Below are 14,481 nucleotides of genomic sequence, written 5' to 3' on the forward strand. Positions count from 1 at the left end.
AGAAATTTGTCAAAGATGGTCCCCAGCAGAGTTCAAACACATGCGGACAAACCGGAACAATACGACTGCACAGATTGAGAGATGAGTACCCCTCCATCTGTCGACTTAGTAATGTGATTACCCTTTAGCAGACAGCAGTGTCCCGGAAATCTCTGGTTAAGTGCTTTAGATGCCGGCCCAACCTATAAGGGATCATCCGTAATCTGCCGATCTTATGGCACAAATTGTGACCTTCTCCTCCCTTCAGTCAGACAGGATTCTGCACGGGCAGGTGTGCCGACAGAGCCAGGGGGGTTGTGATGGATGAGTCTTTCTGCGTATTGTGGCCCCACAATGACTGTCTGTTCCTCCAGGACATTAGGGAGAATGATCTGGGCCACGCTGCTGCCAGACCTCACTTATTGGCACGGAGGAACACAGTATGTTTCGCAGACCGAGTTTGGGAGTGGCATCTAGTGATCCTATTAAAAGTGCGTCTCCTTCCTCGTCCCCTCCTCTGCACCGGTGATTTCAAGATCAAAGAGGCTATTCATCATCTGCAGCATGTGATGCGCAGACCCTACAGAGAGAGGGAGAAAAGGGAAATAGAGAGCCAGGGGGAGTGGCCGTCAGCTCATAGCTTTTATCTGCCAACTTAAAACTTCTATTTCACACAAGTGTAAGACATTGGTATTACAGAAGGTGGTGTTTGCATTGTCTGCCTTGCGTCTGATGGATAATTAGTGCTGTAAGTCTTGCATGTTAGCTGGTTTTTGAAAATTGTATTCTATTTTCTCTTATTGCAATCATGGTCTTTCATGATAAATTACCCTAATGGATCTATCTACATGCAAGCTACGAGGCACTCTGGGGAGAAACCATCTGCCTAATGTGTTTGTAAGTGTCTGTGCCCAGTCGCTGTCTAATCCTTCCTCAGTCTTCAGTTGCATCAAGGCTGATACATCGTGCGGTTTCCATTTGGCTAAAATAACAGACATCACGGCACACAATATTCCAACAATTGCTGCATTTTTGCATATCTGAAGGAGGTGCCTTACCTTTAGCAATACACTATGTGTATTAATGGGATTTGACTTCTCACATGCCCTCTTTGCAGAAATCCTTCCATGACCACCCACATAGCCCAGGTAGAGTTGTAAGTTTTTTGTGAAGGGTCCCTCTGGTGTTTAGTATTGGTTGGTGCACGAAAACAGTTCTCATTCTTTTTTCTGCAGAGCAAAGAAATGTAAATACTGACTGATGTTGTTCAGGGATACATATAGCTGAATCCTTGCCTTTGCATTTTGTCTGCAGGCGTGATGCGGGTGGACTACGGGGACGTTTCTTCCCGTAAAGCCCTCCGCGAGGCCTTGCAGTGCAAGCCGTTTTCCTGGTATCTAGAGAACGTCTACCCAGACTCCCAGATCCCAAGAAGATACTACTCACTTGGTGAAGTATGAGCTTTCTCGTACTCTGATCTCAGCAGATACACCACCTCCCTCTGCATTCAGTCAGATATGTCCTTGTGGGTGTCTTCTGGGTTGTGCTTTCAGAAAGACAATATCGCTGCAAGGTAAATTTGAAAATCTCAGTATCCGGCAAAGGCTGAACAAAACAAGATAAAAACAAACAGCCCCAACTGTTGGTATTGAACTCGTATGATAAATAAACAAGGGGAATTGTGCAGTCAGTATTGATCCCAGTCACATGTTTACACAGTTATGCTATGAATCCTGGGTAGGTGAGATAAGGCTCATGTATTCATTCTACACACTTCCATGGCACAGTTTTGTGTTGTAGTGCCAAGATTCATTTCAAAACACAAAAAAGCGTCATTCAGAATCGCTTTCAGATAGATTTGTAAATTGTCAACCAGCACATTTATTATAAAAATATGAATTCCCTCTTCTAAAAACCTGAATAAGTAGTAGTTCCTCTAAAAAATTAAAAGGGGGATTATGGGAGCTGTGATGATTTGCAGCTAAGATGTGAGAATACATAGTGGTTGTTTTTTTCAAGATAATACAGTTTTTATGAGTTAGTTCCCCCCACCAGAGGAAAAATATTTTTTGAAGTGACCTGAATTTGCCTGCTGATGCCCATGGCTCCGTGACGACAGCAGTGCAGCATGGGGTAAAGTCGGCGCTGACATGCAGTGTGCTGCCTGTACGATAGACGGAGGCCATTTAAAAGTAATGTCAGTTGAAGAACTCGTGGCAAAGCGAGCTTGTAATCCTCCTGCATTCATACAGCTGCGGATGAGAGGATCTTTTTCATCGTGCTGCTCTGCTGTACTGCAGCACAAGCTGGTTTTCTCTCTCTCTCTCTCGGTCTCTATAGCCACTGTAGCATCTCAACTCCCATCTTCCTCTAAACCAGACTCCTCCTGACTGATTCTCATCCTCTATAACACACAGTCAGCCTTTCTTTAACAGCTGGAACCATTAGGTTTTATATCACTTAATTATGAACTTTCTGTTCTGTTCCTGCACGATAGGCATAAGAAGTTGCTTAGGCGACATATTGAGCCAGCTCAGCTTTAGCTCTGTGAATGTAGAAAGCTGAGTTGACTGTAAAGTCAGTCGAAGCTGTGTTGGCAGGGGTTACTCAGGCTGTGCAGCCAGATCACTTCTCCATTTCAGTTTTAAAAGTTTAAAAACATAATAAAGAATTTTGATTAACATGTCATTCTCAATAATCATTTGTCTATAAAATGTCGAAAATAGTCAAAAAGGCTCCATAATTTCCCAGAGTTCAAGGTAATGTCTTCAAATTTCTTGTATAAACTGACAAACTAAATAAGAAAAAAAGAAAATGTTTATATAAAACTTATTTAAATATAGTTGTCAATTAGGTTTTTGTTTATCATCTAGTCTGTTAACAGGTTCATTGTTTTCAGTTGGAGTGTAATGTTAAAGGAACTGAAACAGTTACAATAAATAAGAAAATGATTCATGAACACTAACAGAAAAACATGATTAATGTTTAATGGGAAATATTGAGCAGGACCTGGTTTCTGTTTGGCACTGAAAATAAAATATTTGTTTTACTGTTAAGACATGCAGCCTGGAGCACTGTCAAGTAATACAATACAATACAATATATAATAATACAAACTCAGTGTTTACTTATGTCAGCTTTGTAAACTTTGTATTATAAAAGCGTTGAAATACAAGATTTCCAACAGTTTGACCGTATTCAATAATAAATGTTTAGAGATTTGAAGATTGAGTTGTTATGAAATTTGCCAATGTAGAGACAGAAAGGACATTTCAAGTTAGAATAAGTAACTTCTAATTCTTTTCATTCTAATTCCTGCCTGAAGATCAGAAATGTTGAGACCAACCAGTGTGTGGACAACATGGGAAGAAAGGAAAACGAGAAAGTTGGCTTTTTCAACTGTCACGGCATGGGTGGAAACCAGGTGAGGGGAAAAAGTTCAAACATTTCAATATAATTTTTATTGTATATAGTGTTGTTTTTTTAATCTACAGACAATGTCCTATGAACACTAACTGGAAACTTCTAGAAATATTTTATAAGCGCTGTAAATGTAGAATAAATCTCTTTTAAATTGACGTTGAACCAGCCGAGCCTTCTTCTTCTTTATCTTGGAGCTTTGGGATTTCGTCTTTGCTAGAAAGCTTCAGCTCAATCAGGTTGGACGCTAAGTGTGTCTGAATTGCCAACTTTTAAGTCAATCCACAGATTTTCAATACAATTCAACTTGGGGGTTTTTGCCAAGTTTTTTTTTTTTTTCTTTCTCATTTCTAAGTCCATTGTTGATTTGGCTCCATGCTGGCATCTTTTTAAGAAGGTTTGTGCCAAAAATTTGATTGTATTTTATTTTAATCATTGTCCCCTCTGTCCTTACAGCACTCGTTATGGGGGAGTCTCAGTGTAATCCTTTAGTATCCTGTAAAAAAAAAAAAAAAAGAAGCAGCTAAATACTGTGTCTGTTGAAAGAACCAAAAAGACATTGAACACAACACACCTCATGAATAAATACTGTTAATCAAAATACAAATCAAGAATAATATCTGTCCACATCACACCACACTTCACTTTCAAACACAATCAAAGTTTGCATTTCTTGAGTGGAAAGTTATGAATAATGTCGGCCTTTCTGAGTGAGACATCTTGTTTCCAGGTGTTCTCATACACAGCGGATAAAGAAATTAGGACAGATGACCTCTGTCTGGATGTCTCCCGCCTCAACGGACCTGTCGTCATGCTCAAGTGTCACCATATGAAGGGCAATCAGATGTTTGAGTACGATGCCGAGGTAAGATCTGTGTTTCACAGAATAGCCGAATAATCTATTACCAGGCTGTTATTACAGGAGGCCTTGCTTGCCTTCTGATGTCTGTTATGATGAAAATGACTTTGATGAAATGCTGATTGATTGTCTTTCCGTCTGTCGCATGAGGAGATTGCTGTGCACAGTGAGGATTTGGGTAGTGCGAAGTGGGGAATTGGGTACATGTTTGCTGCCACCAGATGGTGCTCTATGGCAGTTTTTTAGCAGCATAGAAGCTGAGTGGATTTTTCCACCCAGCAGCTGTGTCTCTCCTCTCATGTTCTCTCCTTTCACATAGTATGTTGGCAAGTGGGAATATGATTTTGAGGTAAGCTTTTCAAGTCAGCGCTCCAGAATATTGCCCCTTAGTTTGAGTCCTGTGCTTCCAGTTTTGTGATGTCCTATAACACTGTGTGAACTGTTATGTGTGAGTAGTTATTAGAATAGATCATTTAAATTTTGACGTGAACCTTTTTGGTAGAGGAGTGAAGTCAAAGCTTTAATGGATTATGATCCAAATGTATTTAAAAATATATATTTTATGTATTTACTCATCACATAAAATCAGCAAGCAGATACACCCAGTCCTGCAATAAATCCTCCCTTCATGAAGGTTATAATGTTTTAGTGAGGTGTTGATTCAACTTTATGGTCATTTTGGAGCCTGCAGTATGAGGTGCTGTTGAACTGTATTGCATTATACGGAGAGATGTTTCTGTTATTTAATCTATCCTCACTGAAATAAACGGGGTGGAAACATTTTGCAAACATTTAACTTGATGGGCAGTCTATACGAATAAACCAAAGGTCAGCGCTAAATATAAAGCTGACCTAATATCTTGGAAATCAAAACAAAACAACAAAGTAGTACGAGGAAGAAAAAAAAAAAATCTAACCCTAATGCATTTAATGGTGTGTGGTACATTACAGACCTTATGGCCTCTAAGACACACTCAGGCAAGAGATTATTGGATTTACATAACATACAAATGTGTGAGTGAGTCACAGTTTATTCATTTGTACTAGCACCAAAAGGAAAAAAAAAAGATTAGATAAATGACAAAGCCAAAAAAATGCATATTAAACAGCAGACTCTCATTTTACGTAATATTTCTGGCTGTAATATTCTTACAATTTCAGTATTCAGTCAAATGCAGAAACAGATGTTGCAGGCTCTTAAATGGAAAACAGGGAGACATTGTGAATCTCACAGGAGAACAAAAATATTCTCTTCAAGCCCTGTTGACTCAGAACTCAAAGTACATTATGGATTATACATCTCAAAAAGCATCTTTTAACAATTTATGCATTTAAAAAAAAAAAAAACTCAGACGGTTATAAAAGACCAAATACAGTGTTATCTGTCAGTGATTGAGATGTCCTATCGCTGACATGTAGGTATGACAAGTTAAGGAAGCCTGGAGGCCTTTCCATCAAGCCCCGAACAAACCCTCTGAGAAATCCTTTCATTACACTTTGTTCTCTGGGTGCATTCTTAATATGAAAAAAATTGAATAATTCATAAACGAAGAGGACTGGTCTCTGTTGTAAACAGCATTGGGGTTTCACCGCTGTCGGTGGCCGAGGTTATTTTTAGCCCAAAGTGTGACAGACAGGGGCTGAATCCTGGGTGACTACAGTACCATTAACATTTCATCTGGTCATCAGTTTCACATTCACAGGAAAACCTGACTTTTCCATTCCTGCTGTATTCATTCACAACCATGACAGACAGCCTTCCTTCTTTTTCACCTGCTCTGCTGTTTCAGCCAAAAATAAGCTGTGTTCGCTCTGCTCTGTGAATATACCACTTACATAAATGATATTCCCCTAGTCTTACTTACACAGAGAGTTTAAGTTTAAATGGGAAATCTGCAGAATTTTCAAGATATCCAGCTGTACTTTTTACTTTGGTATACATGTATTGTGTTGTAGAGACTAATAGTGTCATTAGTCTAGTTTTCCAGTTGATAGTTGTCGGGTTGTCTCAGCCAAAAAGATTTATGACGATGTTCTTCAGTGTTATCTAATTCCCACCTGGTGGACAAGTGTGGAAGATGCAGTTGTGTGAAAGAAAATGTGGAATTTCAGCAAACTAAGTTTATTGGAGAGATAATGTTTTGATCATGCTTAAGTAGTATTAACATACTGTGCATTGACTATATAACTATATTATAATAATATAATATATAATTGAACAATGGTCTTTGGCTATTTGTTCTGTTTTTAGGCACTTTAGGTGAGATATATCAGATATATATTTAGAGAAAAGTGTTTCCATGTTGTAATTACAACTCAGTGGTTGACGTAAATGCTATTTAAAATGACATGAACGTGGCATAAAGTCATAGGATCAAATCTCAACACACGGGAGGCAAATTTCAAACGTTTTCAAATTACTGCAAAACTTTCCACAAATATAATTTATAAAAACATCCTTAAAATGAGACAAACAGTATATGTAAAAATGATAAATGTTAAGTCCAGTTAACACCTTAAATTAACAACACAGCTTTTCTATTTGAATGAACCGTTGAAATCACCTCTTACCAATCTGGAAAAGTTGTCTGTGAAGAACAGATGGATTAATTTAACAATAACTGATGACTCTCAGACTTACCTTCACCACCATCTGTCCCTTTCACTCCCGGCTCATCGCAGAAGCACACCTTCCTCCACATCATCACCCAATCATGTCTGACCATCAGCCGTCTGGAGGACGGCACCTACGGCCCCACAGTGGAGTACTGTAACAACAGTCCCGTACAGACCTGGATCCTCCACAACTACACACGTCAGGAGGTCGCTAGACGCCTCTACTTCAGTCCCACTGATTATTTTCTCTAAGCTCCTGTCTGCTATAGGGCTGAGGTGAGCAGGTTAGTACAAATTAGGCTTGGAGTAGAAGCTGGTGGTTATTTTAGCCGCTTTGTAGTGATGTAGTAGTCATTAGCATTGTTAGAACTTGAAGTAGATTTGTTGGACCTGTTCAGGCTTTAATAGGCATCTTTGTAGCTGATTGTTGTCTCATTTTTTTTTTATTTCGTTTTTGTCAGCGAGAGCAGATAAATGCAGGGCTTGTTGTGATGTTGATCTTTCAGGTATTTAGTCAGAATGTGCATGAAAATTGCTTTAGGAAGCACTAAGTAGCTTTTAGCGGTGACCTTTCAGGGGGAACGTATGAAGACGGGGGCAGAGGCCCATCAAACAATGACAGATGTCCCATCAAGATGGTTCTGTGTATAAGATGCTATCTGCAAGACCTTTAGCCAGCCTTCATGCCAAATTAGATCTCATTTGACATTTATTTTCCAACATAAATATTTTATTTTGATGTGAAAATCCACTGGCTGTCCCGTAGACTGCCAGCGTTTGGTGAATGATGCCTGAGATGGAGGAGGATGTGTTTATTTTTAGCTGATTATCTACATGCAGGGGCTGATTGAAATGGGCTTGCCATTGTTTACAAGTTCTTTTGAAGTGATCCTTCATTGTGAACCTGCTTTTCATGGCCCTGGCCTCTCAGGCCACTCTCCTATTGGCCTGATGCAGCTGTGTACACTGTGTGCCATGTACATATTGTAAAAGCAATGAATTCCAATTCAAATCAGTGCTTTTCACCACTCGGCTTGCTTATTTACATAAGTTTGTAAGGAATGTTTTTTTGGCTCATAATTTCTGTCCTTTTCAGGGTTGTCCTGCTTTTTTTCCAGTTTCTGTGCCCTTTTCTCTGTAGCCAATTGTGTTCTGCTGAGTTATATGGAGTTTGCTCCTGAGAGTCCTGTACTGTTGTATTTCTCAAAAAGCTAAAGAGCAATTTCACTGTAGCATGGCACAGTTTTTGTGTCCAAGCAGGGTAAATTGGGTAAGGAGCTTCCAGGGCTGCTGGTGTGTGTCAGAATTGCGGCAGTAGAGTGACCTGCTGTTAGATGGCCTGATTTGTTGTTCACCCTCAGAGGTCCTTGTGGCATAGCCAGCACAAGAGGAGAGCACGTACACAAGAGCAGGGCACCATAAGAGCAAATGAGACTGTTGCCTGACTCTGCCTTGAGACAAAAGGAATCTGCTGTTTTTATATTTCCCACAAAAAGCAGCCCAGCCCTCTAGATCTCCTTCCAGAGTCAGCACAAGATCACACGAAACAGGAACTCTTGTGCCTTTCAGCAAGTCCAGCGTGCTGCTTGGTGACAAAGAGGATAATGTTCCTCAACCGGGGCTTACGGTTAGAAACCGTCCTCATTTAATTAGCTGGTCTCAGCTGTGCACACACTCAGCGACTTGCTCCGGAGACACAGGTTGGTTTGCTGGGAGGCTGAGATGGGAGTTTTCTCTCGCCCAAAGGAGACATGAAATAATTATGAGCAAAGGACAGGACCTCCGCGTTTCTAGTATTTTCATTAAATGTGGAATGTTTTTTTCTATCTCCGCCGTTATGCTCCTCATCCGTCATCTCTGCCACTAGAGTAGGTTTAGATCTTTGAATTGAAGGAAAAAAAATACTAGTCTCATTATTGCCTTCACCAGGTTCTTATGATTTATCGATTAGCTCTACCTCCAGTTCGGAGATGTGTGAATATGCCTTTTAAAGAGGAAGTATTGAGGATTTTCCTCACTTATCCTTAAAACTGCATAGACAGAACTCTACCTCTGACTGAGTTGTAACGGTCGTTAAAAATGAATTATTTTTTAAAATAAAGCTAAAAAAGTAAATTGTCTCTGGTGTAGAGCTACTTTATTGTTCTTTTTAGTTTTTTGACAGGTGTGGAAGGTCGAACACCACCTGCTCTCTTTGTTCTTGCTCTGTTTGAACAAATGTGCCTGTAGGGTGGTCTGCGATGTGTACTTCAGGAAAGATGTGTGTGTGTGTGTGTGTGTGTGTGTGTGTGTGTGTGTGTGTGGCGTGTGTGCACTTCTTTGTATCCAGGCAGAGAATGTCAGGCCCTTGTGTTTTATAGCTTAAGATCAAACATGGCCTGAGTGTCTCTGTATGCTCATTAGTCTGAATACCCTCTGTCAACAGTCAAAACACAATCTTCTTTTAATGAAGAATTATGCCTCGACCGCAAGATAAATCATACCACATGCAGAATGTGGTTTGTAGTAGTAGTTCACATGTATTTTTCTTTCATGTGTGCTGTGCTGTTTAGTTTGAAAATGACCTCCAAGAATGCAGGCTGCAGACTGCTCTTTCATTTTGTCTGTGAAGGTTTTCTTTTAAAAATCCATTTTGAAGCATTATAACACTTAGTGTTACCACTTACACTTACTTACAGTGGCACCTAACATGCATACAATTCTATTTTCAACATAATTTTCCCAATTTCTCTCATGGCATTGTTTTCCTCAGCAGAGGCTCTGCTTCTCCTCACCGGCCAAACTTCTCTGCATGTGATCATTAGGACCAGAAAAGCAGCTCAAGAGAGGAACGAAATTGCGGAAGTGTGTTACTTTTGAAGGAATGAACATAAATGGTTAATCAAGGCCATTGAGAGCTCTCTTCCAGTTGTTAGTGGGGGGTGTTATCTCTGGAGCTCTGGAGCCACAGAGGATTTCTGTGGTACATGCTCATGTAGTACTTGAGTTCAGCTCATCACAACAGGTGTGCTCTTCCAGTCTGGACATTTTAAAAGTGCTTGTTCTGTCTTCTGCCAGTTCTGGTTTATGTGATAGAACAGTACACAGACAGGAGGAGGGACAATGTGGGGAGTGGAGCAGGAGGTATGTTTGAGCTTATTTTGTTGTGAGGATATGGTGTATGATGCAGAGTAAACAGGAATGTTTGAGGTCAGAATCATTTCAATCTAAATCCACCCTTAAGAAATACACCCACAATCTGAGACAGTTAATCCCATATTTAGTAATCATTATGATATTACTGAAACAATTAGAGAATGAATGTCAATAAGATGAAGGTGTTTCTAATAACGTGAGTCAGCATGCACAATACCAGGACCCTGAAACTGAAACAGCTAAATGAAATTGACCCTAAGTCCCGCCCCTTTTTGCTCTGTGCTGTAATAACAGTTGAGCAAGCCTCATTCCACTAGCTAACAACTAATGTAATTTTATACATATATAAAACATCTTCAGAAACATAGACGACCCTAGCACATACAATATCTAAGTACACTTCAGGCAGAGCAGGGAGCATACAGTTGGTTTGCAAACCAAAACATTGAATTAAAAGCGACAGAAAACTGGTATGAGCTGTAGACTGGTGTGTTGATCATCAGTGGTATTGGCACAAGCAATAACAATCATTTGATTATCCGGAAGATCCAACATATTACTTTTGTAGCTGTAAACATAAACGTTAGGTTAGATTGTGATGCTTCTGATTCTCAATGGTCATTTACAGAGAATTACTTCCTATAAAGTGCCACACCAACGGGGACCTCAATTCTGTTGTGTTGTACAAGGGGCTAGACTTTCACTTCTCTCGACTAGAACATCCTGCTCTCTATGTTCCTATTGTTTTTTTCTTGCTCCAAAAAGCTTAGGCCATTTACTGGCTTGAGAGGTATGTGAGTGTAAGTGTGGGGGGAAATCAATAGTTGAAGTGTGTCTTTTTGAAGGTTCATCTTAGTCATACAGGTTGATTCAACTTTCCCCACAGAGGAGTTGAATTGCAGTCGATGAGGCAAGTTGAGAAACTGTAACTGAAAAACAGACAGTACATTATGAAGTGCTGATTTATTTGTGTTTGTACATTAATGTGTTTACATCCGTGTAATTGTCTCCGTCCCCTCTCCAGCGACTCACCCTGCTGCACGTGAACAGCAACCAGTGTTTGGACATGCCATCTGAGGAGGACAAGATGGTGCCCACCCTGAGAGACTGCAACAACAGCCGCTCTCAGCAGTGGCTGCTCCGTAACATGACCCTGAGTGTCTGATCCCTCACCTCGCCTCTCCCCCCGCCACTCTGTCCTCATCCTAACCAGTCCTGGCTCTCCACGCCCTCACCAGGTGGCTCTAACCACACATCATACACCGAAATATACAGAGATCCAGGCAGCAGCGGCTTATCTTCCATTAGGGAGACGTCTCCTTTTACAGCTCGCCAACAGGTTTGAGAGCGGCTGCACTAGCCATTCAGGTGGAATGACGAGCTGTGGCTTTGGTGACCTTGTCGTGTCCAAGCAGGGAGAACGATGTGTGAGGCCTCTGCATGGAGAACATTGAAATCTAAGCACTCAACAGTAGGCCAGCTGCCAGCCCCGCGTCCACTGTGCTGCTCAGACTGCTGCTTAGCTGCTGGACAAACAATTAAACAGAAGAGCATCTATACGAAGGATATCGCAAGGCACGTTTCTGCGATGGTCTGCACTGTAAATGACCCTCCTTTTGCTGTGTACAGTGGGTTGGTTGGTTTCCACTGTAGGTACAATCTGAAAACAAGACTGTTGTTGTTATGACTGCTGCTCATCCTCTTTCCATATCAGCGTCTGTGTTACATTCAAATAAGATTGAAGTGATGTTAATAGAGCCCAACCAATGCGGAAGCTGATATCATAACATAATGTACCGATCATTTAGATTTAAATTCTAACTTCATTTTGAATTGGGAGACATTTGGGAGGACCCATAAGTTTGTATTCCACTTGGAAAGTGGAAGCTAGCTAGCCTGGAGCTAATTCCCTATAGATGTTATTTTTTGTTCATGTTATTTTAGCACCAGCTGACTGAACACCTACTCAGTGTTCTTCCCACATTATACGAAGGAGGGGTCTAACTAGCATTAATTGTCTCTTTTTAATTGATCCAGTTGTAGGAAATGGCCAGATTGTCAAAACTAATCCTGAAACTTCAGCACTCTGTCACACTGTCTACCCCTGATTCGACCCACTACACGGAATAACATACAGACTAACACAGTAGTTAGACAATCGAATCAAAGATGAGGCTGAACATGGGCTAACAGCACCAGCTGTGTGGCTGCACGGTTGTACCAATCAAATTACCACTACCACGACTGTCAGTACCATAGACTGTGTATGGTTGATACCAAGAATTCACATCCCCTGGAAAACACTAATGTACAGTAAGGGGCGCTATCACTGCAGAAAAATAAATACAACTGAAAATGTATTCTTTTTGGTAATTAACCAAATACGGATTTCTGAGAAAAGCTTGTTATTTCAGTTTAACTTTAACATAAATAATTATTAATTTTTCCTTAAATTTGGTTATTAAAGAATTCTAATTTATAAATATGTTCCAAACTACCTATCAGGGCTGGTTGACAAACAGTCTAATGCGATTTCTAAATCACCTAAAACATATCTTTGGCATTTCTTCACTGCAGTTTCTTGTTAATTATTGGCTGACATGTAGGCAGATAATAATATATCTGTGATAAGCTAATATCGGCCGATTTATTGGTTGGGCTCTCGTTAGTAAGGTGGATTTCAAACTATCATATAAAAAAAATGGACACAAAAAGGAATTACAGTAGGTACAGTACGGATGAAAAATGTGAGGCAGCTCTTTCGACCGACATACTGTATGAACGTTTATTTATAACAGGCAAAGGAAGTAGCAAGTAATCAAGACTATGAGTAGATATAACTGATTTTAAATGAATGTAAGAGTTTTCCCTAAATGATAATGACTACTCTGAAAAACTTTAAATGCACTGTGTTATCACAGCTATCTGAGAGCATCATTACTACACATACACTTACACAGTAACATTTCACACGATCAGTTTCTGAAAGTTTCCAGCTACAAAGATGTTGCCCACTTCTTTATAATATCTTAAGAAATCCTGATGTCTTGGAGCCGAATAGTGACGTGTGCCTTTAGAAAGTTGTTTTGTATTTGGTTTATTGATTTTTAGTTGATTTGATTATTTTGGTGTTGAAAAAGGAGAATGTTATATCTTTTGTCATTTTGAGTAAAAAAAAAAAAAATACTGCAAATGGATATTAAATAATTCTCATATCTCATAAATATGTCACAATCATATTAATTCTTGATCAAAGATTTAATTACAGTGAAGTAAGCATTCAGTGTATCAATACTCACCCATCACCCATGTGACAGGTACTTTTCACCACATCGTTGATCAGGATCAGGCAACAAATGTTGTACATAATGTTGTTAACATGTTTCTATCACCATTATTGTTGTTGTACATACAGAACGAATTATTTTTCTAAGATGCTGTAAAAACTTGAACACTCCTCAGAGAAAAAAGACATTGAATGGTAAAAAGATCATGAGGTATTGCAGTGTTATTTGGAATCGTGGTAATAAAAACCAGTGCTTACCTTGGGTTTTGAAATTGCGGTGTGTTTTGGAAATCATCATCGGCCCCACGAAACCAATTCTCAGACTACCTAAAGGACCTTAGGCGAGCATACATGAGGGAGCAACTAATGGTAAAATACTATCAATGCTGCTTGAATACTGAATCCTTGCCAAGTGCCTACTTGGCATTCAGACTAAAATTCAATCACCTCTTCCGTATTACGCACACACATTTATTGTTTTTCATTATCTTAAAGTGCATGGTGTTAAAATAGGAATGTAATGTTTCAGTGTACTGGTTGCAAAGTGATGTTACCTGTTTGTACATTTTTTTTTTTTTTTGTAGAAAAAAACAAAACAAACTTTGAACATAGATTTAGCATTAATTTCGGTGTCAAGCAACTGATGAAAATGTGAACACTAGCACATCACACCAATACATCAGTTGTTTAATAAACCTTGTTCTTGAAGCTTTTAAGACCCCAGTACATCTCATTACCAGGCTTCAGTGTGTGGGCTTTTAAATGTGGAAAATTGCAGCCTCTCTTCTATGGTGACCGTGGAACATGCGTGAGGACCGGATGCCATAAGAACCACATAGTAATGGATGTTTCTCTTTTGTCCGGTTTCTGTAAAGGCACCCGGCATTGTCAGCTGATGAAGGTGCCTCTGACACGGCTCTTTATTCTGTACATTTAAGCGAGGAAGGCTTGACCTTTCAGGTGACTCTGGCTTTGTTAAAATTTGAAAGGCAAGATGACTCTTTCTGAATGGGACACGGGAGAAAAGAGCTAGAGGGTCATTAGAGGGCAGTGGAGATGGTGAACAGGGATTATCCAGGTGACAATTAGAGTTATGAATATTGTAGGACTGAAACTAATGATTACTTTTGCTACTGATTAATTTCCCAATATTTTAATCAACTGATTTATTTGATCAGAAAATTGG

At 39.8% G+C, this 14,481-nt stretch overlaps 1 protein-coding gene across 6 annotated transcripts in view; it reads left to right on the plus strand.

The window, feature by feature from the left end:
* Positions 1-14,011, plus strand: part of galnt13 (UDP-N-acetyl-alpha-D-galactosamine:polypeptide N-acetylgalactosaminyltransferase 13) — a 34,581-nt gene extending 20,570 nt beyond the window's left edge. For 2 of the 6 annotated variants that reach the window (XM_051404505.1, XM_051404507.1), the window contains exons 9-14: positions 1,294-1,433; positions 3,305-3,403; positions 4,130-4,264; positions 4,578-4,607; positions 6,941-7,158; positions 11,034-11,163. In XM_051404505.1, coding sequence (XP_051260465.1) covers positions 1,294-1,433; positions 3,305-3,403; positions 4,130-4,264; positions 4,578-4,607; positions 6,941-7,126 — 590 coding nt within the window. In that variant the 3' untranslated portion in view covers positions 7,127-7,158; positions 11,034-11,163. Of the gene's footprint in view, positions 1-1,293; positions 1,434-3,304; positions 3,404-4,129; positions 4,265-4,577; positions 4,608-6,940; positions 7,159-11,033 lie in introns of those variants that run through there. The other 4 variants (XM_051404506.1, XM_051404509.1, XM_051404510.1 and 1 more) reach the window with 4 other exon arrangements.
* Positions 14,012-14,481: the final 470 nt, after the last annotated feature.

This window comes from Dicentrarchus labrax, unplaced genomic scaffold (assembly GCF_905237075.1).
Source record: "Dicentrarchus labrax unplaced genomic scaffold, dlabrax2021, whole genome shotgun sequence".
Classification (NCBI taxonomy): Eukaryota; Metazoa; Chordata; class Actinopteri; family Moronidae; genus Dicentrarchus; species Dicentrarchus labrax.